The sequence below is a fragment of the Mixophyes fleayi genome, chromosome 6 (assembly GCF_038048845.1).
Source record: "Mixophyes fleayi isolate aMixFle1 chromosome 6, aMixFle1.hap1, whole genome shotgun sequence".
NCBI lineage: Eukaryota > Metazoa > Chordata > Amphibia > Anura > Limnodynastidae > Mixophyes > Mixophyes fleayi.
Genome location: NC_134407.1, coordinates 36,234,444 through 36,260,775, shown reverse-complemented (window position 1 = coordinate 36,260,775; position 26,332 = coordinate 36,234,444). Strand labels below are relative to the sequence as shown.

Genomic DNA, 26,332 nt, shown 5'->3' with positions numbered 1-26,332 from the left:
TACAGATGGTTAGAGTCTCCATTCTATCCTATGTCATCTAGCACAGATGCTCTATCTACTTAAATGTATGGCTACCGCAGTTCTTATAATAAGTATCTGAGTCCATGTAATAAACCCTGCATGTGTAACATACTTATGTATAAGCATTTACGATGTATGATCCTGAATGAATATAGCACATTTATTATTATTATGCTTTAATGTAATCTTGTAAATTCCGTCATTTAATTCCGATATGTATGCGATTGTTTTTCTTTTCTTTTTGTTGTTTAGTATGTTTATATCTTAAAAAATTTCAATAAAAATACTGGATTTAAAAAAAAAAATCATATCAACTCAAGCTTGATGTGCTCACTTAGGGTGGCAGGGTCAGCCCATGTGCCCCGAGACGGCAGGCAGGCCGCAGCTGAAAGCAGCGTTAATATACAAGTTACAGAGGTTTTTGCCACAAAAGATGGAGAAACACTGTCAGTGCATCTGAATTACAGTAGCTACAATTTGCTTTAAAATAAATTAAATCTAGTACTAAAGCATATATTGAATTGCGTGCCTCCTAAAGTTAGTAAAGCAAACATTTATTTGAGTCAACAGTGTGTTAAATCAAGTGATGGGTAAGTGATTAGTATCAGTAGTGTCTAGATAACGTGCATAGTGATTAATACATAGCTAGTTAAGTATAGATATGTTTACGCTATAATGAATGCAGCCACACAAAGGAGTACCCATCAATGTTCATTCACATAGAAAGAGACCCTAATGGACAGCCTGCAAATATCCTCCAGTCCAAATAGCTATCTGCACATTTATTTTAAATTAGAATATTTGAATACTTTTTTTTTTCCAAGTAGCAACTAAATCCAAAAACTGTGTTGTATATGAGACTTCTCGGTTAAACGCAGAGATTCCCACAAAGGACATTGCTGAGAGAGGTGAAAAAGCTTGAAAAGAAAGAGAGCATGACCCTGGATCACACATAACCCAGTTCTTACCAGCTGGGGCACACGGTACTGCCCGGCCCTAACACGCGATGCTCCAAGCCAGCGCCTGGGTCTCTGGTGGACAGTGCAGACCGGCTGCCTGTCCTGCATTTCTCTGTTTTAGAGATGAGCACAGCCCTGTTGGATGTTGGCTGCTGTCTGCCTGCTGGCAGGAGTGTGCACCACAAGACAACTTGGCGCCCATTGTCGGTCCACCAAAAGACTGGTCGGGATGGACTGGTAGACTGGCACCAGGCTGTTTGGCCACCTCTGCCCTACAGGATTCATGCCTATGCTGAACAGACAATAGCTGAGTGACAGTATGACAGGGGGCCCCAACTCTGCAGTTTCTCTGTTATAGTGTCACCAAGCTGGCCTGTCATAGGCTAGTGCTCCCGGCGCCTAGCCTATAAACGCTGTTACTGGGAACACTTTTCGGGGTAGGGTTACTCAGTCACCCCCACCCCCTGCCCCCACCTAAAACACCATTCATCATTATCAAGTTGATGATGATGAATGGCATCTCCTCCAGTGTGCCACTTTAAGTCTATCTTCATGCACTTTAAATGTGGACAAATTTACAGGTTTATTTTTAATAGATGTATCGTTAGATATGTGTTAACACAAAATAAACAAGTGTATGTGCTTTTTTACAGCGCGCATTTTACACCTGAACTTCTGGCGTAAATGTGGCCAAGTCAAAGTGATCTCCAAAATGTTCAGTTTAAATCCCTGTATTAATTCAAGGTGTACATGAAACATGGCCATACAAAAACTGTGTTCTAGATTTTCGTCTATACTTCTAAAAACATCATGTGTTCTCTTTAGACATATTTACAAATAATTGGAAACAGACAACAAGCAAGAAGTTGGAATGGTTTAATGTAAAGTAAAATAGACAACTAGAAAGCACAATAAATTCTACGCTAAAACTGTTAATGTTCTTCCCAAAAGCATTTTGGATTATATTTTGTACTCTGGACTATTCTCAGGTCTCTCTTTCTCGACTGTCCTTCTTCCCTATTTTGGCACTTGTATGTCTGTCCTCTATAAAATATAACTGCCTGAGAGCACCATTTCCTCTAATGACGGACATCTGATCTGCAAAACTGATAAAATTCTGATCAAAACTGATGATCAAGCTTGTTTGTAAATGTGGTTGGAAGATTTATGCCAACTGCCTGTGTATGTTGTCATCCTCTAACCACACCAACAGGTTCCAGGGCAAACGAAAAAGATCTTCAAAGGCTGAATGGTCTAATCGCATCCAATCTGCCCACCTACACGTGTGGCAAAATTGGTTGTTGATGTTGTTGCTTGGGCCAAGAGTGGCCACCCTACGATGTGCGTTCTGGAAGGTTAAGAATTAAAAGCTTTACTAATAACTGGTCCACCCTAAAATGCTGTATTGAATATGCTGCTTGCCATGCTAAGAGTGTTGTGTCCTTTCTGAATGCACAAGTGTCTACTTCCAATCACATTTACAACTTAACTTGTTAAATTGCGGAATATAGCAGTCCCCATCTCTTTCCAGTTCAAAGTAAGATGTCACCGTTACTTAAATGTGCATCTGTCGAGATTTTCATGAAATAGACCATTCATAAATAGGGCCCTAAAACATAAAAAAAAATCAGCATTCAATAAGGTGAGAAAGTTTTAAAGTGTTATCTATTTATTTATTTTATTTACTCTCAGTGTATTTATTTCTGGTCAGCTACTATTACCTGTGCCTTCTGCTCAAATATTTCTTCTGTACCTGTACCTTCTCCCTGCTTGCACTCAGATGTGTATTATGTACCACCAGTACCTCTTCCCTGCTTGTACTCAGACATCTTCTGTGCATCTCTTGTTTCTGCCTGCACCCAATATATACCAATCTCATATATACCAATCTCACCAATACAAGTCTGGGCGCAGGGCTCCCCCGGTTAGTGCCCTGCCTGCATTCAGGTGGCTGTTCTCTGTACTGTTAAGTAAGGGATCTGCCGCTTACTGCCTGTAGTTCCTGCGCGTCACGTGACTCCCACAGACACTGACATGGCTCCCAGTCCCAGCTACTTGTGACCCGACTACCACCATGGGAAAGGAGAACTTGCCGAGGCCAGTAAACCTCCAGACCCCGAGCTCCCGGCCGCGGACATGGGACCTCTCCTCCTGCGTCTGCCCGAAGAGATTCTGCTGCTCCTCTTCTCTTACCTGGACTGCAGGGCGCTGGGGAGGCTGGGGCAGGTGTGCAGGAAGCTGTCCCAGTTCACCAGCAGGGACTCGGTGTGGAGGGGGATAGCCAAGCGGTGCCTGAACTCCGGCTTCGTGCAGCAGGGTAGAGACACGTGAGTTCCCAGCACATACGGCGCTCGCCGGACTGGCTGCGGCCTAGTCACAGGGCAAGCTTTACGTAAACTGCGTTGTTGCTAGGGCGTACGATGACTGTCTTCGCGTGGATTACGTAGGAAAAGATCATAAACCTTGGTATTCTCTGAAGAAAGTTGCGTAACTCGTAATTAGTCTATCCCAGACCGGCTGCCAATTCTTACTGTGTTTCTCCAGCTGTTGTAGAACTATAAGCCCCAGCATGCCATGTCTCCTGCGTTGCTGGGACTTGTAGTTTCATAGCAGCTGGTGAACCACAGGTTACCAAAGCAAGTTAAAACCACTAATGAAAGTTTACAGTGGGACTGTCCTCTATACACAGTGCTTGTAGCGCTCTCATGGGCTGTTTGTGGAGGAGTTGTCTGACTAATATTCATGAGGTCTGATCTACATTCACAGGTTCCTAATGATAGTCTACATTCTCAGGGGTGCACAGAGGATTTTTAAGGGGGGGTTTCCCCGCCACCCCAAAAAAAAGCTAGAGCTGCCGCGCAAGCGTACGCGGCGGTGCTGTATACAATACAGCACCGCCGCGGACGTTTCTTTGACAGCGCAGCGGCTGCTGAATAGTACAGTGCCGCTATGTAGGGCACCTTTTTAGCGGAGGGGAGGGGTTTCTGGAGACCCAGAAACCCCCCTTGCGTGCGCCACTGATTCTCATGAATATTCAGCCTACATAATGGCTACATCGACTGTGTGTAGGAAGTAGGCCTACTTTACTATGATTATGGGTTCTGTGCAGCTTAAGTAATATTCTAACTAATGGCATACTGCTCCAATCATCATTATAACTTATCATACATATGCAAAGCTTTGCAAATAAACTATAATAGAGACTGTTTATAAATAACTGAACACAAATGGCAAAACATAACTTCTGTGTTCTAGGTAGATATGCCTTCTTTGCATGTTTTATAAATAAGGCCCGCTTTCTCGCCTCATCGGGGGAGACTATCCGTAGGTAATGTTTTAGCAAGAAGGACCTCATATATGACCATAAACATGAAAATATATTTTATTAAAATGTAAATATAATTTCATATTTTTGTCCTGGTTAGAGAATGCTTCACTGATGCAATGTCCATTGGAAGTAGCCCTGTTTTAAGGATTTAACCTAAAAATATCCATCTTGGATGTGCAAATAGTGCAATGCTTGGAACAGGTGTCTTTGTTTTTTCTATTGCTGACTAATGTCATATGGTTGTATAAAAAAAAAAGTGAAAAAAAATTAGATTCTCTGATCCAGTTGCTTAAAGGAAAAATAAATACATTATGTAATAAAAAATTAGTTTAAAAATGGTGTGCATGCACAGCCAACATTACCTTAAGAGAGGTTCAATACTGAAATCTCTTAAAATAGTCAGACTGAGGTTCGTATGCTATCTGAACAATTGGATCAGTTAACACACACACGCACAAACACACACACCACACACATAAATATATATATATATATATATATATATATATATATATATTACCGTGTTTATACAATGTTGCAAAAATAAATTCATTATAATATGCAATAAGCTCTGTCTCTCTGTGCGGATTACATGGCGTCTTTGATTTGGTCACTCGGGCAATGTTGACAACTAGATCTTTGGTCAATTAATTGCAGGTAAATCTTAAGTAGAAATATTAAAATTAATGAGGTCCTATTTAGTCTTAAATCAATAAGGGTTTAACAACAGATATGATAGTGACATTTTGCAAGGCTCTGAACCTTTTACTTAATACTTATCTTATTTTTAAGATAACATTGTGAACACTGTTCCCAATCTAATTGGGATCTGGTTCCCATAATCATTGTGTGTCTCATTGTGGAAACGTATTTATTACTGTATTTACGTATGAAACTTGTGAGTACAACTAAAGGCTGTGTTTATACTAAATATATGTGTACATCTAGTTTTTACAAATAGGTTATGTTTCTCGAGACTTAAGTTATTTAATCTTGCTTATTAAAGACAAATATAGCGTCATACTAAAATACAGTGAACTGACCATTAAATATACAATCGTATCAATTTTTCTCCATCATCCATTCTGGGGGACACTGCTACCTTGGGGTTGTCTGAGGGCGTTGGAGTTGGCACTTAAACAGTTAAGAACTAAACTTGCTGCTGACTCCTCCCCTCTGCAGTCCCATCCACCTCAGTTATGTCTAAGTGCCCAAGGAGTTGGGCTGCGTTTGGTACTGCTTAGCAGTACCTGCTGTTTAGTGTTAGATTTTATTATTTTTTATTAGTTTTCAAATGAGTGTAGGTGAGGTTTTAATGTTATTAACATTTTTTTCCTCATAGATATTTATAATGGAACAAAGTTCAGTTCCTTTAAGAAGAGAGAAGGTTTGAAAAAAAAGAAACTACACAATTTGTGTGGTATTTAGTGAGCGGTGACATCGCTAAGCGCCTGTCATCACTCTGTCCCGACACTGCCATAAGGCAGAGAGTGTTGCACTCCGTCTGAGGAACGGACATGTTGGGAGATACCAAGTCCCCCGCTGAAGCGGAGGGGGGGGGGGGGGCTTGAATCTCTATAGCCGCAGGAGATGTTGTGGATGCGGAAGGAGTCCCGAGTGAGCAATAAGAGAGGCACAATATATGCTCACAGGACTGAACTGTCCGAGGTTTTATTTATGACAAAGAAGACAGCCGGAGGTAGTTTAAGACTGTGCCGGCTGCTCAGTGGAAGATCCCGAGGAGGGAGATTTTCCTGCCCTTTTCTACCTGACAGGACTGGGCAGCGACTCGATCAGACACAGACTGACAGGGCTCTGCTGACTTCTCCCCTCAGGATCCTCTTCAGATTCCTCTGTTGTTAAAAACGCCATAGGGGATATATATATATATATATATATATATATATATATATATATATATATATATATATATATATATATATATATACATATTTTTATATAAATGCAGGTATAGTCTCTCTAGCTATCTATCTATCTGTATATGTATATTTTCTGAGTTCACAACCTGTTCTTCTATTCCCACCCTTACCCTATTGAAATAAGGGCTGGTAACCTATTTCTTTTTAGCATGCACAAGTTAATTATATTTGCTTAAAGCTATTTTTTTCTAAAAAAAAAAACTAAAAAAAGAAATAAAAAAGAGAGCACAGGAAATTTATATTTAATTTGTGAAAGGAATTATATATATAAAATGTCTGACAAAGGAAAGAGTGTCAGCGCTAAATATTTTTCTTGTTCTAAATGTTCTGCTAAACTACCAGTAGGACAAGTGGACAAAGTGGCTTTCTGTGCAAAGTGTGATTCTGGAGCACAGGGCGGGCAAACCCCGGTGGCCCTTCTGCCGTGGTGGAGGAACCGGTATGGGTTTCCTCTTTGGCGCAGTCTGTTTCTATGCTCACCCAGCTTATCAATAGACAGGCAGAGACAAATTCCACTGTAATTGGAGTGGATTCTGGCTCTGCTTCTGCAAATTCTAGCGAAATAATTAAGACTGGGACCTCAGGCGGTTTGGTGCATGACTTGTCTCAGGTACAGCCCTCTACATCTCAATCTGAACCCGCATGGTCATCCGCCTTGGGGAAGCGTTTGGACCGACTGAAAATTTTCTTAGACTCTTCTACACGTTTAGCTCCCAGAGCAAAGTGCTCTCGCCATTCTCATCGTTTGTTACTTTCTGACGGTTCATCTGGAGAGGAAGGAGATGTAGGAAAGGATTCAGATTCTGTACAATTAGGTGACTGGGATGAAAATTCCAGAAACCAGGGGATTCAGGATTTGGTGTTAGCGGTGCGTCAGACCCTTGATTGCATGGAAGAGGATTTAGTTCCTACCGTCCAGGGTTTATTTAAGCGCAGTGGAACTTATGGAAATTGCTGAATCTGCCTGGAAACATCCAGATAAGAAGTTTTCAGTCCCTCGTAGTTATGCTATGCTTTATCCTCTAGAGGAACAGGATGTATCTCGCTGGGAACAGCTACCCAAGGTATATACTCCGGTGGCTAGGCTGGCACGTCATACCACCTTGCAAGTTCCAGGCGCAGCAATTCTCCATGATTCTACTGATCGTAGATTGAAAGGGTTCCTAAAAAATATTTTTTCTTGGGGCAGGCTCTTCATTTAGACCCTTGTTTGTATCCGCGTGGGTGGCTAGAGCTATGGAGGCCTGGGCTGACCAATTAGTAGCAGGTTTACAGGATACGGAATTCCTTCCTTTAGCCCTTCATTTAAAAGAGGCTTCTTTTTATCTCTGAGGCAGCCCAGAATGCGGCTTCAATTTCTTCCACGGTCTCTGCTTCAGCAGTGGCAGCTAGAAGAACGCTTTGGCTTTGTTCATGGAATGCGGACTTGGGGCTAGATTTACTAAGCTGCGGGTTTGAAAAAGTGGGGATGTTGCCTATAGCAACCAATCAGATTCTAGCTGTCATTTTGTAGAAGGTACTAAATAAATGAAAGCTAGAATCTGATTGGTTGCTATAGGCAACATCCCCACTTTTTCAAACCCGCAGCTTAGTAAATCTAGCCCTTGGAATCTAAAAGATCTTTGGAGGCGTTACCTTTTTCAAGATCCGTCCTATTCGGTTCTGAATTAGATGATATGATCAGTCAGACTACTGGAGGTAAAAGTACTTTCCTAGCAGTTAATTCTTCTAAACCCAGAATTCCACGGTTCAGTTCCTTTCGGCAGCCCTTTCGTGGTAGCTCAATTTCAAGAGGACAGTCCTCCATTAGTGGTAATCCAATCGCTCTTGGAGGTCAATCTCAGAAAGGAAGGGGTTCTTACTCTAAGAGGAGTCCATCGTCCAAGACATCAGATAAGCCTTCCGCATGAAGTGATTCCCCCTCTCCTATCGGCTGCGGGGGTTGGGGTTCGACTTCAATTATTCAAAGATCAGTGGACAGCTTCCACCAAGGATGTTTGGATATTGGGAATAATTTTCAGAGGTTATTTCCTAGACATTATTGGCTCTACCCCCCCCCCCCCCCCCAACGTTTTTTCCAGACTCCGTTGCCTCAAGATTGCATCAAGAGAAATGCAATGTTACAATCGATCGCTTCTCTTCTTTCCACCGGCGTTATTTGCAAGGTTTTGGAAAGTCAAAGAGGCAAGGGGTTTTACTCAAACCTATTCTTGGTTCCAAAACAAGACGGTATGTTTCGGCCGATTCTGAACCTCAAAAATCTAAATCTTCACCTTCGGGTAACCAAATTCCGTATGGAATCAATCCACTCTGTGATAAACGGTTTGGAACCTCTGGAGTTTCTTGCATCGATAGACATTCAAGATGCATACCTACATGTCCCTATTTGGGAGGGACATCAGTCTCTTCTTCGTTTTTCGATAGGGAGCTCTCATTTTCAATTTCGGCTCTTCCCTTTGGTCTTTCCACCGCCCCCCGGGTTTTCACAAAAATTATGTCAGTAATGGCGGAGGAGTTACGTGCTCAAGGAATAAACTTAATCCCATATCTAGACGATTTACTAATAAAGGCTCCATCGTATCAGCTCCTGTCTCAACATCTTACCTTGTCCCTGACTTTTCTGCAACGACACGGATAGATAATCAATTATCAAAAGTCTCATCTACAGCCCTCTCAGAGAATGGTCTTCCTGGGACTTTTGATGGATACGTCTCTTCAAAAGGTTTTTCTTCCAGAGCAAAAGATTTGCTCAATTCAGAACTCTGTTCAGCTACTCCTGAACCATCCTCGCCCTTCAATGAAATTTGGCATGCGGATTCTAGGATTGATGGTGTCGGCATTCGAAACTCTTCCCTGCAGTCGATTCCACTCTCGGGCCTTCCAGTGGAATCTTTTGGGTCAGTGGTCAGGATCACACCTACATCTGGAATCTCAGAGAATTCATCTTTCCAAAAAGATTTGCGATTCTCTGGGTTGGTGGCTTGTTCGGGATCATCTAAGGATAGGCAGATCCTTTGTTCTATTAAACTGGGTCATAGTGACTACAGATGCAAGTCTGCAAGGATGGGGAGCAGTAGTTCTCCATCTCCGACTACAAGGACTTTGGTCCAGCAGGGAGGCTCTTCTTCCAATCAACATTCTGGAATTACGAGCCATGTTACTGGGCCTTCAAGAAGCGCAATCCTTCCTGCAAGGAAAACCGGTCCATCTACAGTCGGACAATGCCACGGCAGTAGCATATGTAAATCGTCAGGGAGGAATAAAAAGTGCAGGAGCATTGCATGTGACGGAACAGATCTTGTGTTGGGCAGAGATTTGGGTTCCAGCGATTTCCGCAGTCTTCATTCCAGGAGTGGAAAACTGGGAAGTTGATTATCTGAGCACGCATGCAATCCTTCCGGGGGAATGGTCTCTACATCCACAGGTGTTTCAGCAACTAGTTCAAAGGTGGGGTCTTCCAGATCGTTTGGCTTCAATAGCCACGCCATTAAAGCCAAACGAGTTAAGTCCAGATAATGAAATGGACCTTGAATTAGCAGATCGGATCTGAGGGGAAGAGCCCAACCCTGACCTTCTGCCATCTTCAAGATGTCTGTAAACCAACTCGTCTTGACAAATTTGGTGCTACCTGAATTACTGTATGCACTCCCATTCTTACTCTTCGTAGTACTCGTGAAATCATCGGAATAGGGGGAAAAAGATATCCCAATTCATTGACATTACATCCACTGCTACTGCTAAAGGATCTCTGGTTCTTGAGCAAAATCTTGGAACCTGATGGTTGTATCTCGATGCCATCAAATCCAGATCTGGAAGACCCCACCTTTGAACTAGTTGCTGAAACACCTGGAGCTCCAGAGGTTTCTCATCTAGCGTAGTGGATACCCTGATGAAAGCTTGTAAACCAGTATCAGCAAAGATTTACCATAGAATATGGAAGATTTACGTACAATGGTGTGAAAGTAATAGTCATGATCTGTGTCTTTTAGTCTAACTCTGTTTCTGGCATTTTCTCCAGGATGGGTTAGAGAAGGGTCTTAGATTAAGCTCCCTGAAAGTTCAGGTCTCTGCACTGTCTATTTTCTTTCAACGCCGCTTGGCCTCCATGTCAGATATTCGTACTTTTCTCAGGGGGTTCTGCATGTGCAGCCTCCCCATACTACTCCATTGGCCCCATGGGATTTAAATTTAGTTCTGAATGTTCTACAACATCCTCCTTTCGAGCCTCTGGAATCGGCTGACATCAGATTTGCGACATGGAAAGTTGTTTTTCTCTTAGCCATCGCTTCAGCTAGAAGAGTATCTGAATTAGGAGCCTTATCTTGTAGAGTTCCTTACTTAATTTTCCATGAGGACAGAGCGGTCCTCAGGACAATTCCGTCTTTTTTGCCAAAGGTGGTTTCAAGTTTCCATATGAATCAAGAAATAGTGGTTCCAGCTTTTAAGGAAGAAGAGTCCTCTCCTGGGTCCTCTTCTCTGTTTTTGTCAATAAGTCTGGATGTGGTCAGAGCTTTAAAAGTACACGTGGAAAGGACTTCTGTTTGTCGAAGAACTGATTCTCTTTTCGTGCTTTACGACTCCTCAAGGAGAGGATGGCCAGCTTCCAAACAGACAATTGCTTGCTGGATTAAGTCTGTCATTAGGCATGCCTATATGAGTGTGAACCGGCCTGTGCCTAAAGTTGTCACGGCACAGTCTACCCGTGCGGTGGGGGCATCTTGGGCTGCTCGTCATAGGGCTTCTGCGGATCTACTGTGTAGGGCAGCTACCTGGTCTTCTGTCCATACTTTTACTCGGTTTTACAAATTCAACATTTTTGCGTCTTCGGACGCCAATTTTGGCAAAAATGTATTACAAGCAGGTAGACCAATTAATTTCCACCCTTAGAGATGCTACTATAGAAGGTCCCCAAGGTAGCAGTGTCCCCCAGAATGGATGATGGAGAAAAGAGGATTTTTGTACTTGCGTTAAATCTCTTTCTCCGAGTCTATCTGGGGGACACTGCGTTCCCTCCCTTTTGCTGTTATTTTAGTTAGTTAGACTTGCCCAATTTTTTCTTGGGACTTTAGTATCAACTGAGGTGGATGGGATTGCAGAGGGGAGGAGTCAGCAGCAAGTTTAGTTCTTAACTGTTTAAGTGCCAACTCCAACACCCTCAGACAACCCCAAGGTAGCACTGTCCCCCCAGATGGACTCGGAGAAAGAGATTTAACGTAAGTACAAAAATCCTCTTATTAAAAATTACACGTTAACAGTTGTAGACTTGTAAACAACTATGGAGTGAAGAAGACAGTGTTCCTATTTGCCGATTTCATCTGGTCTACACAAATGTATGCCTCCTATGGCTCTGTATTCCAATCCTCACTTCTATATTAGCATGTTATATTTTTTTGAAATTGACTATTCTTTTTAGGTGTGTTTCATTGGGGTTTCATAAGTGGGGTACTAGATCCAACCTAGTCAATCGATGAACAATTCCGTTTACAGGACTAAACTAACTTGTTTCCAATCTGTGTGAGTTAAAAGAACCAACTGCAGTAGTAACAACAGTAACAATATTATATACAGTTGTATGCAAAATATGGGTACCCCTGGTCAATTGACATGTTTCACTGAATCTCCAAGTGCAAAGAAGTTAACATAGCCTCTGCAGTGTAAACATGGCCCATTTCCCTACAATTTAGAGCACAATTACTATATATTTGATGAATTTAACAAATTGCAAAAAAATAAAACATTGAATTTTGGGCACTCTGTCCGTCAGTACTTAAGTAATGTTTCCTTTGGTAGAAATCACAGCTTCCAAATATGTCATTCTTTTCTTACTTTAGAATTGTTCCCACTCTTCCTTGCAGAACTCTTCTAGATTGGAAATGGTCTTCTTTCATGTACTGCATGTTTGTGATCTCATATTCAAGTTTGGGGCCTTTAAGGCCATTTCAAAACATAAGTCTTTTATTCCTGCAAGTTCCTCATAGTTGACTTTGAGGCATGTTTTGGATCACTGTCCTCCTGAAAATTTTCAACGTCAGCTTCACTGGGATTTGGCTCCCAGCCGCCTGAAGCCAAATTTGTATTGGAGGTGGCGCTAGAGCACTTTGAAAAAAAAAAATACTCCTGGAGGTAAGTTTGGGTGGGAGATTTAAGGATTAGATCTCCCAGGCCAGACTTAAGCTGGGTACACACTGCAGGGTTTTTGTCCAATAATCGGCTCAAACAGCCGACATATGACCGCTTGATCGAAAGTCGGGTCAGTGTGTTTAGTGACACGATGGTCGAAAGTCTGCCCAAATGGACGATTGTCGCCTCATTTAGTTGGTCGTACCGTTCAATATTTTCGTTCCAATCCCCTTTCCGTTGTGTAGTGTGTATAAATTTCCGACCGATCCATGACAATCCTCCAATACTTCCTCGACCTGGGGGGTCGTGTGTATGTAAATTTGTGATGCCTGTACCAGTCCCACGTGGTGCGCTAGACGCACATCACGGACTTGTGTTTTGTATAGATGTGTATTGCACCTGTCTGGCTCCAGACCATTACACTTGTGTAAAGCACGTGTGTTATTACCCTTTGCATCTATGTTGGGAACTTATTCATATTTACCCTTTATAAACTTATACCTTTTATAAACTATTAAACTTATAAAGTCATATTAACCTTTATTAACTAATATTTGTAAAATACCCAGAATAAACCACACAGTTTTCATGCAACAGTTTTATTGCAGGAAAAAAAGTACAATTTTTTTTTATTGCAGAATATGACAAGTGAAAAAAATAGTATTACACTTTAAAGGTGCTACTGGTTTGTGGCAGAACAGTTCCAAACAGCATACACCTTTCAACAAAATTTTTCTCAAGGTTTTTAATTTTTTTCTTGATGTCGCTTGGGTTTCTATTCCCTTTGATTTCTTTACCTACGAAACAAAGAAAAATAAAATGTTTACATTTAACTTCTATATCTGTAATTTATATCCAACACCAGAAATACTCTCATTTGCTCACCTTGCACACTGCTCGAGATCAGTTTATGTTGTGGGCCCTGTGGCGCAATCGCAATAATAGCAGCTTAACCTCCATATATTCTGGCAAACAGGCAAATTTTGGTTAATTATAACGGTACAGGTATGCGACCAAAGCATTTAGTTGTCTACACATGTTCACTGAAATACCTTCATGTATAACTTCGTTGATATCTTGGGATTTAACATCAATTTTTTCTTGTTTGATAACGGGCGTTACATTAGTGGTATCAGTGGTATCTAAATAGGCCTTCTCACCGTTAATTCTTTGCTCTGACAAAAAAAATATATGTTACAAATTAGGCGTTTACATTGCTTCGTGTGAAACTGGAATGAAATAAAGTCCTTCAAACAGGTACACTACACGTGCTACTCGTCTTTATTAATGCCATAGTCGTACTGGTCTAGTACTTTTACCATCATCTCTTGGGCCCATTGGCTTTGTTCTTTGCTCTTCTTCATCTTCACCCCCCACCTTAAGTTTTTTTCAAAATTTTTTGGCCCTTCCAGCACCATCTCTGACTCAGTCTCCGTCTCCTCACCCGCAACCCCCACTGACACCTACTCCTCACCCGCAACCCCCACTGACACCTTCTCCTCATTCGCCATCTTCTCACGCTCCTTGGCGCCAGACAGGCTCCTGTCATTTTATACACTCAGACATGGGCGTTCGTTTCTGCTGTGGACCAATCAGCGATGATGCCCGCAGAGAATGGAGCATTCCATTACATACGAAGGGATTTTATTATTAGGGAATAATTGCATTGCACTTTACCAGTTAAATCTTTTTTCAAAATTTTATGTATGGTAATAAACTTCTATTTTATAGGAACGAACAGACAGTGTTGCCTTTCTCTTTTTATGCGGCTTTGGGTGTTAACTATAGTGAAAGCTCTGCCCCTTATGCTAATGTCTTTGTTATTTCGTTACATGCTCCGCAAATGATGCTTCATTGTGTACAAAATTAAAACTATTGCTCACTACAACATGGCTGTAAAAAGTCGGTAACGGGACGGCTGCTTTTCCCTTTATCGTCTAAAACAAGGCTCTTGTGTATGCAGTCCAGGGACTGGGCGATCGGACCATCGATCGCATGTAAAATCGATCAGCATAAAAAGTTCTGTAGTGTGTACCCAGCTTAAGTGACGCTAGTGCTGAGCCTTCTGAAGCTTGACTGTCCCCCTCTGTCACTTCGGTTAATATAAAATGTCCAAGCTGACACTCATGGACATATACCGGGATCAGCCTAGATTGTATAGGGGGCTGATCTACCCACTTCCAGGCCTGTGTAAGAAAGAAGTAAATAAATAAGTAAAATTATATATGTCCCTACTTTTAGCAGCACATGTACACTACTACATTTTTATGGTATATGTGCACTTGTGACCAAGGACGTGATTACCATAGTACTCTGGGGCCCACAGCTGAAGGGACCACCTCCCGTTTCAAAGCCCTTTGTGTATACGCAGGGGTTTTTTTTTCACCCTTTCATAGTACATGGGGCCTACAAATGTCTAGTCCTGACCTTTTTGGAACAGTTCTTGTAAAAGCTAATTGAGCCAATGAGCACAATTATTATTACATCCTGATTTTTCATTGACATTGCCTGTTCCTGTGACAAACACATTAAGGCTCACACCTTTATCCATCTCCCAGCTCTCCTGTGTTGAGCCCAGCATTCTTGAGCAAGTGTTCTGCCAGCTACTCGGCAATCCTCATCCACAGTAAGTGGTCAGGAAGGGTTCAGCCAGAGCAACCATTAAAGAGCTCCTTCAAACGTGCACTCAAAACTCACCTCTTCCTCAAAGCCTACCAACCATCTACTTAACCCCCATCTCCTCCCTTTGCTCGTTCTCCCTTCTCTCCTCTTCCCTCAACTGGCTCCTCTTGTGCCTGGTCTGGTTACCCTCCCTTAGGATGTAAACTCGTATGAGCAGGGCACCCTCCCCTCCTGTCTCCATACTTGTTCTTCCGCTCCGTCTTTACTGCATATGACTAGCCGGAGTTTCTAAAGTATTGGTACTTTTTGTTTATTGTTCTGTATGGTTTCACCCTGTATAGTCTACTGTTAGTACTGTGTGCGGCGCTGCGGATACCTTGTGGCGCCTAACAAATAAATGATAATAATAATACGGCAGCTACATATTGGCCCTGGAAGTGTGAGCCATTCCAGGTCACAGACATTATCACCCTCCTATAACTAGGACCAAGCAGGAGGAGTAGTCAGTGATGACTAGTTTCTGACAACCAGCAAATCCCTGGAGAATGCATGGTGGAGTGGGGTGCACCAAAAAATGTGAAGGTGTTAACAAAACAGTGTTAAACGGCAACTCTTGACAAACTGCACTTGTCAATGTAAGTTCCAAAATGCATATTTTGTACTATTAATGTGGTAATGATACTGTAGGGCTGTCACAGTGCCCTGATGATGACTCTTTGGTTTTGTAAATAAAAAAAAAATTGTGCTTGCAGCAAAGAAGCCTACAAAAAGCCTACAATACTTTGTAATCGGCTGCATTTGTCTTTCAGATTTTAATTATACTTTATTTATAAAACACCGTCATGTTCTGCATCCTTGTACAATAATGAAGTGAACCAAAACCTATTATGTGACAGGGGTGGACAAAATAGTATAGCATTCATTAGTCAGGTAGTGAAATTGGCATTTGGCCCAAAGGTACCATATGTGTGTTCCCAAATTTAACCCCTGTGCACGCTAATAATAATAGCAGAATTGATTGGCATTGGGTATGTTAATAAATGGAGTTGGAAGTTGACCACTATGTTGCTGTGTGTGTGGTCAGCTACTAACCTCATTAACTGACCCCAGTGATGCCAGTGATGGCTGTTGTGTCAGACGACCTGTCTGTGCACTTTTAGTTTGATTCACTTCTGTAACCCTTATGAATTAACATAATTGTGTAAATTTGTCACACTGTAGAATTTTGTTGTCCTTTTGGGTGCTGCAGTTCTGGGATTTAAATTTGGAGTACATGGTATGTTATAGCAAATATTTAACTTAAGTGTTTGTCTGCATTGGTTCTGGTTCTTTTTTTAACTGGTGGATTTTTTGGTTGGTGTGTGTTTGTGTGTGTGTTTGTGTGTGTGTGAGAGACATGTATTTATTATCGTTTATTTATATTGCGCCAATCCTATTACACAGCGCTGTAATGAGAATGGTCATTCACATCAGTCCCTGCATCATTGGGGCTTACAATCTAAATTCTCTATTACACACAGACTAGTTGTCCATTTTTTCATAAGCCAATTAACCTAACAGAAGATTTTTGGACTGTCTGAGCACTCGGATGAAGCGCAAGCTCAGGTTGGAATTGAACTCATGACCCAAGCTTTGTGAGAAATCAATGCTAACCACTGTGCTGGTATAACTGGTAGAGTAGAAATGTTTGTTGCTATTCCCTTTTTAGAAAACATCATAGTTTTACAGCCTTATTCCCTGGGCTCTGTGGTTATTCTCACAGCCTTCGCTTAAAACTGGTGCTGTTTGAGATTATTGAGATAGGTGTGACAAGGAGAACGAAAGCATCATCACCATCATCATTATTATTTGCTATTTATATAGCGCCTCCAATTCCACACTGATGTACAGAGAACTTGCATCAGTTCCTGCCACATTGGAGCTTACAGTCTAAATTCCCTAAAACACACACACAGACACACACGTCAATTTAACAGCAGCTAGTTAACCTATTAGCATGTTTTTGGGATGTGTGAGGAAACCTACGCAAACACGGGGAGATCATACTAACTCCACACAACTAAGGCCACTAACAGGAGACATTACAGTTTGTGTGGCATGTCTTTGTGTTTTACACTGCGCATGCACAGAAAGCGAAGTACATAACTGCAGCTATTCAGACCTGCGACTTTTTGCCACTTATGACTCCTTTCGCCTGAAGAGGCGTGACATGGCAGGGAAGGGGTGTTCTAATGTGCGCAATTTACTGTAGGGGTGTCTTCGAGCAATTGCTTTCGGATTCATACTGGGACATAGTCACAGATACGACTGAAAAAGCGGTATTTTTTGTGGGTGGTCAGGGGTAGGTGTTAGTTGCAGATGATGATGAACACCGAAACTAACAAACTACTTGTGATTAGAGGTTTACTAATGATTCGCAGATGCTTATTGAGACTTTAGTAGTCGCTCGGCCATAGATTTGGATTTGCCAAGTGTGTTTGTAGGAAGGTTAAAAATAAATACATTTTTGTACACATTTTTTGAAGTTGTTACTGCTGTATTAGCTAGATATTTCAAGATTAAATTATGCTTCATAGCAATTACGTTTGTAACATGTAAAAAAACAGTTAGGCGTGAGGGGTGTGTCAAACGGACGCCTCTGCTACTCATTCAGACCTTCAACTCTGAATATGGTGTACATACACGTTCACTTGCATGCAGCTTTTTCAAATGCAAGTTATGCTTAAGCTTGCGTCCCCCTCTGCATCAGACCCATAGTGCCTAGTGGACTGTGTAAGTGTGAAGGATGGGTGTGATACGTTTATCTATCCTTTCTCTCCATGGGAAGAAGCATAGAAAACCTGTGTCTGCTTTATGCAAATACCGGGACTCTTCATGACAGTTGTCTAATATTTGGCTTCATCCTCACTCCCAGGCAGCCTCCTTCCTACATCACAGCTCTGTTGCCTTGCGAATGCTCATGGGGCAGGAAAACCATACTCGCCGCGATTCACTGAGAATCGCGTCTTTTGGCCCCGTCCCGCTGTAAAATGACGCGTTTTGCATCATTACGTCATGCCCACCTTCCCCGGCAGGCTCCCGGATCATACTTGCCATAAGTTGGCAAGTATGAGAAAAACTGAGGGGAGAGAGAGAGCAGAAAGCGGGACAATGCTCAAATAGGGATTTTTATTACTGTTTAAAGATCTAAAAATACAGCACAGTCTGCAAAGCTTTGAATAAATTGCAATTTAAATAATTTTCAATTTGTGGTCCATCGGGAGAGGGGGTCCCCTTTTTTAAAGGAGCCTGAAGTAAAATAACCTCTATCTCAACCTCAAGACTAGACAAGACCCCTGTCCATTCAAACTTGTTGTGCCTTTAGTTCTTTAATTCAGGTGGTCCTCAGATCACCTAGGTCAATGTTAGTTTAAAAAAAAAAAAAAAAAACCCCTTAGTTCTTAATCTAATTATATTCCTAGTTCTAATGCTTGCACATAAACGTATCACATTTGTCCAACCCAAGCAAGGCCCAAGTTCTAAGAGATGGGTGTGTTGTCAGAATTTGCACATGCTGTGTCCAAGGTGGAAGGCAATATGAATGCACTGCTCTAAAAGTTGTGCATGAATTTCAGAGTGGTCTGCTTAAATTGTGTTTCAAACTAACTTTATATAAAGCATTAAAAAAAAAAATCTAACCGTTGCTAATAAGGCGTTAAAATATACACGTGTATCGAAGAATGGACCTTTCAATACTTGTGCTTTTTTTTTGTTTTTTGTTTTTATTTCAAAGTGGAGAAATCAAATGATTAAAACCAAGTTAGGGTGTGGGTTACAGTCATTTTATTTTTCATTTAGTTTTGTGTAATCTATTTAGTGATGTTATCAATGTCTACATGAAATTGCTAAAACTTTCTCTCAACAAGTAATAGAAACTTTTAGGGTGGGGAAAGTACAGGGAAAGCCGTTTAAGACACTGCTAAAAATGCATTATTGTTTTGTGAAGCAGGTTACAAGGTCGTGATAAGACATTAAAACGCATGTTGGCGACGTCTCTGAAAGATTAGGCAAAGACAATCTTTTTCTTAACTATTATCCCAAAAATGCCACAGTCATAATAACATTGTTATAGTACAAACGTACACAGCAACAATGTTCTACACTAAAAATAACGAAATGACAATGGGCATTCTGTGGTTCATCTAAAACATTTTAAAAAATTACCATTATTGTCATTTCCATGATAATTTTGATATACAGGGGTGAATAGGTCGTTTTGCAGTTGTCTTAAGACACTCGTATTTTAAGATTTCATGTGCAGGACCCTTTCTGTTATTTAATTTGTATGGGTTGGCATCATCATCTATACCCCAATATACTGCAGTGAAATATGTCCTTATTCTACAAAATAGTGTTCATTATGTTGTAGAACAATAGAAAGCTGCTGTAATAATTTACTAAACAAGTAAATATTTTTTTTTAAAAAAAAATATATAGAACTGTCATCCACCAAGTTGACCAACTTGCCACTTGTGGATCCAAGACCATTGTACAATTCAGGCACCATTGAATAGTTTTGATCAGGCTAGCTGGTAAGTCTTTTACAAATACTATCCTTAACACTGGCTTTTACTGAGCATTGGGTGTCTCTTTTTTTCTGGTAAATCCTGTTGGCCAGTGACCACGTAGGTCATCAGGAAACATGGTGTCCTTGAGGTCTATCTATTCGGCTGTTTTGTAGTACCTCTGGACCACTCCGCATTGGTCAGCTGTATGTGGCCAGTTTCGAAACTTATGAGATTGCGCAACAGAGTGCAAAGTGTGTGGGGAGGTTAACCATATGTTTAGGAAAGTGGTGTAAATAGGGCGTATACCTAAGCTGTTATTAGTCATGTTATTCACTTGTATTTTATTTATTTTGTTTGTTATTGACTAATTCTAAGTAGGAAGGAAACATATCTAATAACATGGTATCATTGTATTCTGAAACAGGTTTGTTGAAATGTTTCATTTTGTACATTTTAACTCTATGTACATATGCACTAAATACTGTACATGTGTTCTTAAATCTATATTTATTTTAAGAGGCACAATTTTTTTTTATTCTTTCATGACCCAATATATAAATGACAGTACCGATCATGCAGCAGCTCCGAATCCTCAATGCTAAAGACATTTGGTGCCTTGATATTCATTAGCCAGTCAGTCAAATTTCAGAGCTAGCAGGATCTCTAAGGGTGGCTAATTCCCCCCCCCCTTCCCCCAAAAGCCCCATGCTGAAAAGTGTTAAGTCTTGCACTGCATCCTTGGGCTGTGGGTACTAGGTTAATGGAGAGAAATCGGGACCTTTGAGTGGCAACTTTACCACTCCCAGTGGTCCCAGTATAATGGGAATGGGAATCCTTAAGACCTCTGTCTATCCTACAAATATAGTATAAAAAAATAAATAAACACACAAGTTTGTAAAAAGAAAGTTTAATGAAAGAAAACACTCCAATACCGTTGTACTTTCATTATGAAATAAAACCGCTCTAATCCAATGGGAAATCCTGCCATTTTCAGTCGAAAAGGAAACGTCTTCTTGTGATGCACTGGAAAGGGAAAAACGTCCAGAAACATAACCAATACGGTAAGCTACTCCTTCCGAAGTCCGGTGGCAGAATGAGAGTAAATATAATTAACCAGTGTTTCCCCCCTAGCTGGTTAGACAAACCATTGTGTGATTGACTGGTGGTGAAGAGAAGTGTATGGGACACCCTGCTTTTATCACACATGAAATGAAAATCCAATTATTGTGGGCTAGAAAAGCAGTTGGGCAATGGCCACGATCGCTTAGTGGCTGACCTCATTAATGTGGCTTCATTGCTCCCACACACACTGTGGCCAAGTTGGACATAGATCTGAATGTTCAGCCATCAGGCCAAATATCCATTTGTTAGATTAGCACCTTTTGAGCAACATTAATAAATGTCTATTTGTTTTGATTAATCTTTCTTGCAAACTGTTCATGTCCTCGCTGACCACCAGCAACACAAATTGTGCAGGTCCCTTCTTGTGAAGTATCCGAGGTGTAATGATAGAACTGAATAGATTGTTGATTTAGTACTGACACAGTAAGCTGTTTCTTACTGTTATGTATTTCTGCCCTGGTCTTTGTTACATTACACAGGACAAAAAAGTTTCCTAATTTTGCATTGTTTGTGGTCCAGTTAAGATAACTGTTATAACGCTTTCCACATGAGTTAATAAAAAGAGGTTTATTTTATATTTAAAATAGTCTTACACAGCAGGAAATGACCCATCTTAGCAAGCACTTAAACCGTTTATTGGGGGAAACTTGTCTAGATCCCTCCTTCCCTAGCATGGTAAGTGCAAATCCTCCTTTTCTCTCTTCAGAACTTGTAAAGCAGAAATCTTCTGGTTTTTATATCAAAAATTAACCAGACCCCAAAAGTAGTTATGTTAATTCCGTAATGTTACCTCCAGTAGATTTAGAACAGAGATGTCAAGAACTGGGAATGTGTGTGACTTGTTTCAGGAAATGTGCCAGCGCACGTTCCTTCATATAGGTTTAAAAGTATATAAGTTTTGATATGCGTCTTTGCAGTCTATAGAGGTATGCCACACGTTAAACACCTAAAGCCCCCCGCAAATTTTTGCCACCATTAAAAATACCTTATCTATTCTCTGAGAGTAAAAACGTAATAGAGGTGAGGTGAAAACCATTACTTTAGCAGAAAATAAAATTAACGGTAGTTCTCAAAACTCTTTTTGTGCTCACCAACACATTGTGTGTGAAAGATCACCCTCTTAAAGGGTTAACATTCATAGTCTTTGAGCTGTTCAATAAAGGTGCTCTGCTGTCGCCTCTGTTGTATCCAGTACTGAGTAGCCTGGTCTTCCAACCTGGGATATCAAGAATTTATCCAGGCATGTTTACAAACTGCAGTGATTGAGGGATGGAAAAGCTAGGTTGGTGGTAGGAAACGTGATATCTTTCAGGGGCCTTTAACAGCTTTTGGACTACAGGTGGGGTGCACATTGTCTTTTCAGAGAAGGATCAGAGTACAGTAGAGCACGAGCAAGAAGTGCTCATAATCTCAAGTCAAAATAATAGAGTAACCTATATCTGGCTAGTCAGGCTGGGTAAATGGAGAAGGACCAACGAGATAAAATGACTGTAGTCAGGATGGTCGTCTTTTGCACACAACTCCGCTTGGTGATGGGTAAACCAGACTTGATACCCCTATGGAAATTGGGCAGTTAGTTAGATACTGCGTTGTACAGTGACTACATTTTTATGTCACTTTGTTCAGACTGAGTATTATAAGATGGTTGATTTCTCTATGTCTGTGTAAATATAGATTTTGTTTTTATAACTATTGTACACTTGCGATATTCTTCATTAAGTTGGACAACTCATTGCAGACAGAGGGCTAAAATAATTACGCAAAGCATACTACATACTAAAACTATTATAGTATCGTACTGGAAGTTGGTATCATATACCTACAGTTCTACCTTACATTTTTTTCAACCTGTCTTTAACTATATGCTGACAATGTTGGAAAGCTCTGGGGCTCCCTGTTCTGTTAACTTTTCATTTAATTAAGTCTACATTTTTGTACAGTTTAGGTATGCAGGAAGTTATTTATGTCTAGTCAACAATAGGTGAAATGTTTATCCAGAAACTGAAAATTCTACTTGCTATGTAATTATTGTTGTTGGTAAAACTTTTGCAGCATGCTAGCTATGTGTAGTCTATTTTTCCAAACATAGGTTTTTATTTTGTTTTATTTTATTCTGTGGAGTAAAGGATTTATTGTGCAAAATTTAGATTGAAATCTCTATTTATCGTTGTTAATTTATATAGTGCCAATCATATTATGCAACAGCACTCCCACCTTAACCACCTCCGGAACCTTTGCTTCCTCCTTTAAAGATGCTCTCATCTCCCCATACTCAAACTTGTCCCATGACCCTGCCTCTCTCTCTAAATACCGCCCTTTTTCCCAACCTTCATTTTGCCTCCAAACTTCTAAAACAGGTTGTCTACAAAACATCTCACCTGCTTTCTCTCTTACTCCTTGACCCACTCAGTCCGGTTTTCACTCCCTCCACTTCACCAACACTGCCCTCACTAAGGTCACTAATGACCTTCTCTCCACTAAATCTAAAGGACACTTCTCCCTTCTTATCCCTCTTGACCTCTCTACTGCCTTCTATAACATAGACCACTCCCTCCTTTTGCAAAAACTTAAATCTATAGGCCTCTGTAACACTCTCGTCTCCTGGTTTTTCTCTTACCTTGCCAACCGCTCCTTTTCAGTCTCTATGCCTGACTCCACACCCTCCTCTTCCCTTACCTGTTGGCATTCCGCAAGGATCCGTTCTTGGCTCCTTGCTCTTCTCCCTCTACAACTCCTCCCTTGCTGAACTCATCCGCTCCTTTGACCTTCAGTAATGCTGCTGCCCTCCATATTTTTCTATCCCGCCAATCTATCTCTGCCGTGACTCTCTGCTAGTCTCTACATTGGCTTTACTGCATTCATTTTAAACTCCTCACCTTCAAAGCTCTCAATTAATCCTCCCACCCTGCCCCTTCTTTCATCTCCAACCTCATGTCTACCCACTCTCCTTGCCTCCACTTGGCCAGTGATTGCTGCCTCACTACTTCACTGATTACCTCTTCCCACTCCCGCCTCCAGGACTTGCCTGGGTTGCTCCCCAGCTGTGGGATGTTCTCCCACACCCTATGAGGTTAGCCTTTACTCTCATAGGCTTCAAGCGTGCCCTTAAGACTCATTTCTTTATTCAAGTCTATCTACCTTCCTACTAACTGACCTGTCCCACACAAGTAGGGCCTGTTTTCCTTGTGTTCTCTTTCTACTATTCCATCAACCCCTGTACCTCTTGGCTTGCTTCCCTAGCCCTCTTTTATTGAGCTCAGGCCTATTTCACGGTGGTGTTTACCATCACTCTCACTGTCCCATAAATAATTTGATCTGTATTACCATGTTATCTGTATATTTGTTTTTCAGTATGTCTGGTCTTTGTATTTTGTTTTTCATGTAATGTGTTATGGATCATTTCATTCTGTATATGTCCCTGTGGGGAGATGTTGGGTCTATATCATGCCATGTTTTTGATTTACAGAATGTCTATTCAACAGTCCATGCAACTTGGACTGCCACTTGTAAAGGAGAGTGCCCTTTGCAATTTAATCTTTCTTGTAAAGATACACTGTAATAGCATAGACCACTGGTAGCTTCCATCTACAAACCACATACATCTCAATCTGGAATAACATGATGGAGATTGTTGTTGTGCAGCATCTGCATATCTTGCCCTTTATGCAAGGAACTGTGGATTAGTGGTTTTAGTAGAAAAAAATCCTGCTCCTTGACCTCTCCAAGCTCTTTACATTTGTTTTCAGACTCGGCAGATATTGATCATCATGGATTTTGTTTCCTGTTACGAGGTACCTGAGTTTCTCTATAAAAAAAAAATGAAATATATATATATATATATATATATAATTTTTTTTTTAATGTCAACTATCCTCTCCCAGCTGCACTTGACAAGCAATATGACCAGCCAACTTTCATTATTAATGATGCGATCTTCTTCATAATGCACAGATATTTGTATTTTCCCGTATTTCCTCTTGGAAGACTGGATGTATGATGAAGAGGTCTCTTGTTTGCAGAGGCCAAGTCTTCCTGGAAAGTGTTTCCAGCAGCTAGCCAGTAAGCTGAACATTTAATAGACAAACACTCTTGTTATACAACAACATAGTTTTGTCCCCTGTAATTTACCACTAACACAGATGGAGACTTTTTCTTACCCTGAGTGCTGTACAGGAACTAGGTAGCCGTAATTCACCACACGGAATTGGACTTTTTAATTTCATTTTTACTTTTGAAATCCTATACTAGTCTACATTGGTAATGCAATTTTATAGTTCATCTTTGAGACAATACTGAATGTTGATTATACCATATTGTTATATTCTGCATAAGAGTCCAAGTTCGGCTCTGTTCAGGGCTAACAATAGCGGTGGTAATCGTTTGAATGCTGCCGAGAATTCCGGCAAGGTTAATACCTACAAAAAATATCTGGCTACCATAACGAATGAAATAAAAACAGACTTGCCTCACTCATAGACAGAAGTCAACAAGCACCCGGCCTTCCAAAGATATAGATGCTGCAGCACAGATTAGTGCGAGATACACTCTAACACAGTGTATCTGGTAAAAGTTCACACCTAGGATAGAAGTTAAATGTGCAAAATAAACCCTTTTGGGTCTGTTTTACACATTTTAAAGCCTAAAACAGGCCATGAAATTGGAGTTTTCTTTTGGACCGCTAATAATCACTTGAGGAATGCACTACCTATACTTGATACGGCTAAAAGTTGGATGGACCAAAACTATAATAAATGGTGTTCAGGGTACTTCCAGTGCTTGGAGAAAGTGCAGTGAGTAGCCACTGGCTTCCTCACTAGGTCATTATTATGAGAGCTGTGTAGGGCAAAGTTTCACAGGCAGATGTACGGATTCTATATGTTTTGGCTTAGGAGAGGTTGATGGATTGCAAAGTAGCTGTAAATAAATGGGGTCAAGAGAACAGGTAATGAGCTGGGAGGAGGGGATTACAGGAACTTGTCTTGTATCACAGGAGCCAAGCAGTGACTTAAGTTGAAGAGTAGTGGCTGTGACAATTGGTGTGTGGAAAGTAAATGCTATTAAATATTATACGTTACATTTACATTCTTTAAAGAAACTCCTGGTGGTATAGAAAGATTTATTGCGATTGGCCTGGTGGCTTGTGAGCAAGCCGGTATACTGATCTGATCATATGTGAGCTTATTGTGATGCTCATATCAAATCAGGGAACACCCTTTTCAGATGGGAATACCCTACTATTGTCAGTTTCCAAATGGGATAAATATTGTGATTCGGGCAGGAACATGCATTCCCTTTAAGTGGTTGATAACCTCTTGATCTGTCAGGTATAATGTTACAGGGGCTAGATAGGCTATTTCATTTATTTGATGGGAATTCAAGGGGATGTTGGATCTGTTTCTATGGATACAAAAAAAATGTCTCTAATTTTGATATGCATATATAAATTCAAATGCAAAAGTAGCTCAATGTATGTATAAGAAATTGATGTAATAATACAGTGGATAAAGGGGTGGAGATTTGCGCTCACCTCCTAATGGATGCAGGAGCTGGTTATGTAATAATACAGTGTAATATGATTTAGGAAAGGTAAATGGTCATATGACACTTTGATATTACCTATATATAAGGTCCTATCACTCTTCTAGATCAGTGGCGCATGCAGGGGGGATTTCT

At 40.8% G+C, this 26,332-nt stretch overlaps 1 protein-coding gene across 2 annotated transcripts in view; it reads left to right on the top strand.

Moving 5' to 3' along the window:
- Nucleotides 1-2,971: 2,971 nt before the first annotated feature.
- Nucleotides 2,972-26,332, top strand: part of FBXW4 (F-box and WD repeat domain containing 4) — a 147,550-nt gene continuing 124,189 nt past the window's right edge. For both annotated transcript variants that reach the window (XM_075216280.1, XM_075216279.1), the window contains exon 1: nt 2,972-3,307. In XM_075216280.1, coding sequence (XP_075072381.1) covers nt 3,117-3,307 — 191 coding nt within the window. In that variant the 5' untranslated portion in view covers nt 2,972-3,116. The remainder of the gene's footprint in view (nt 3,308-26,332) is intronic.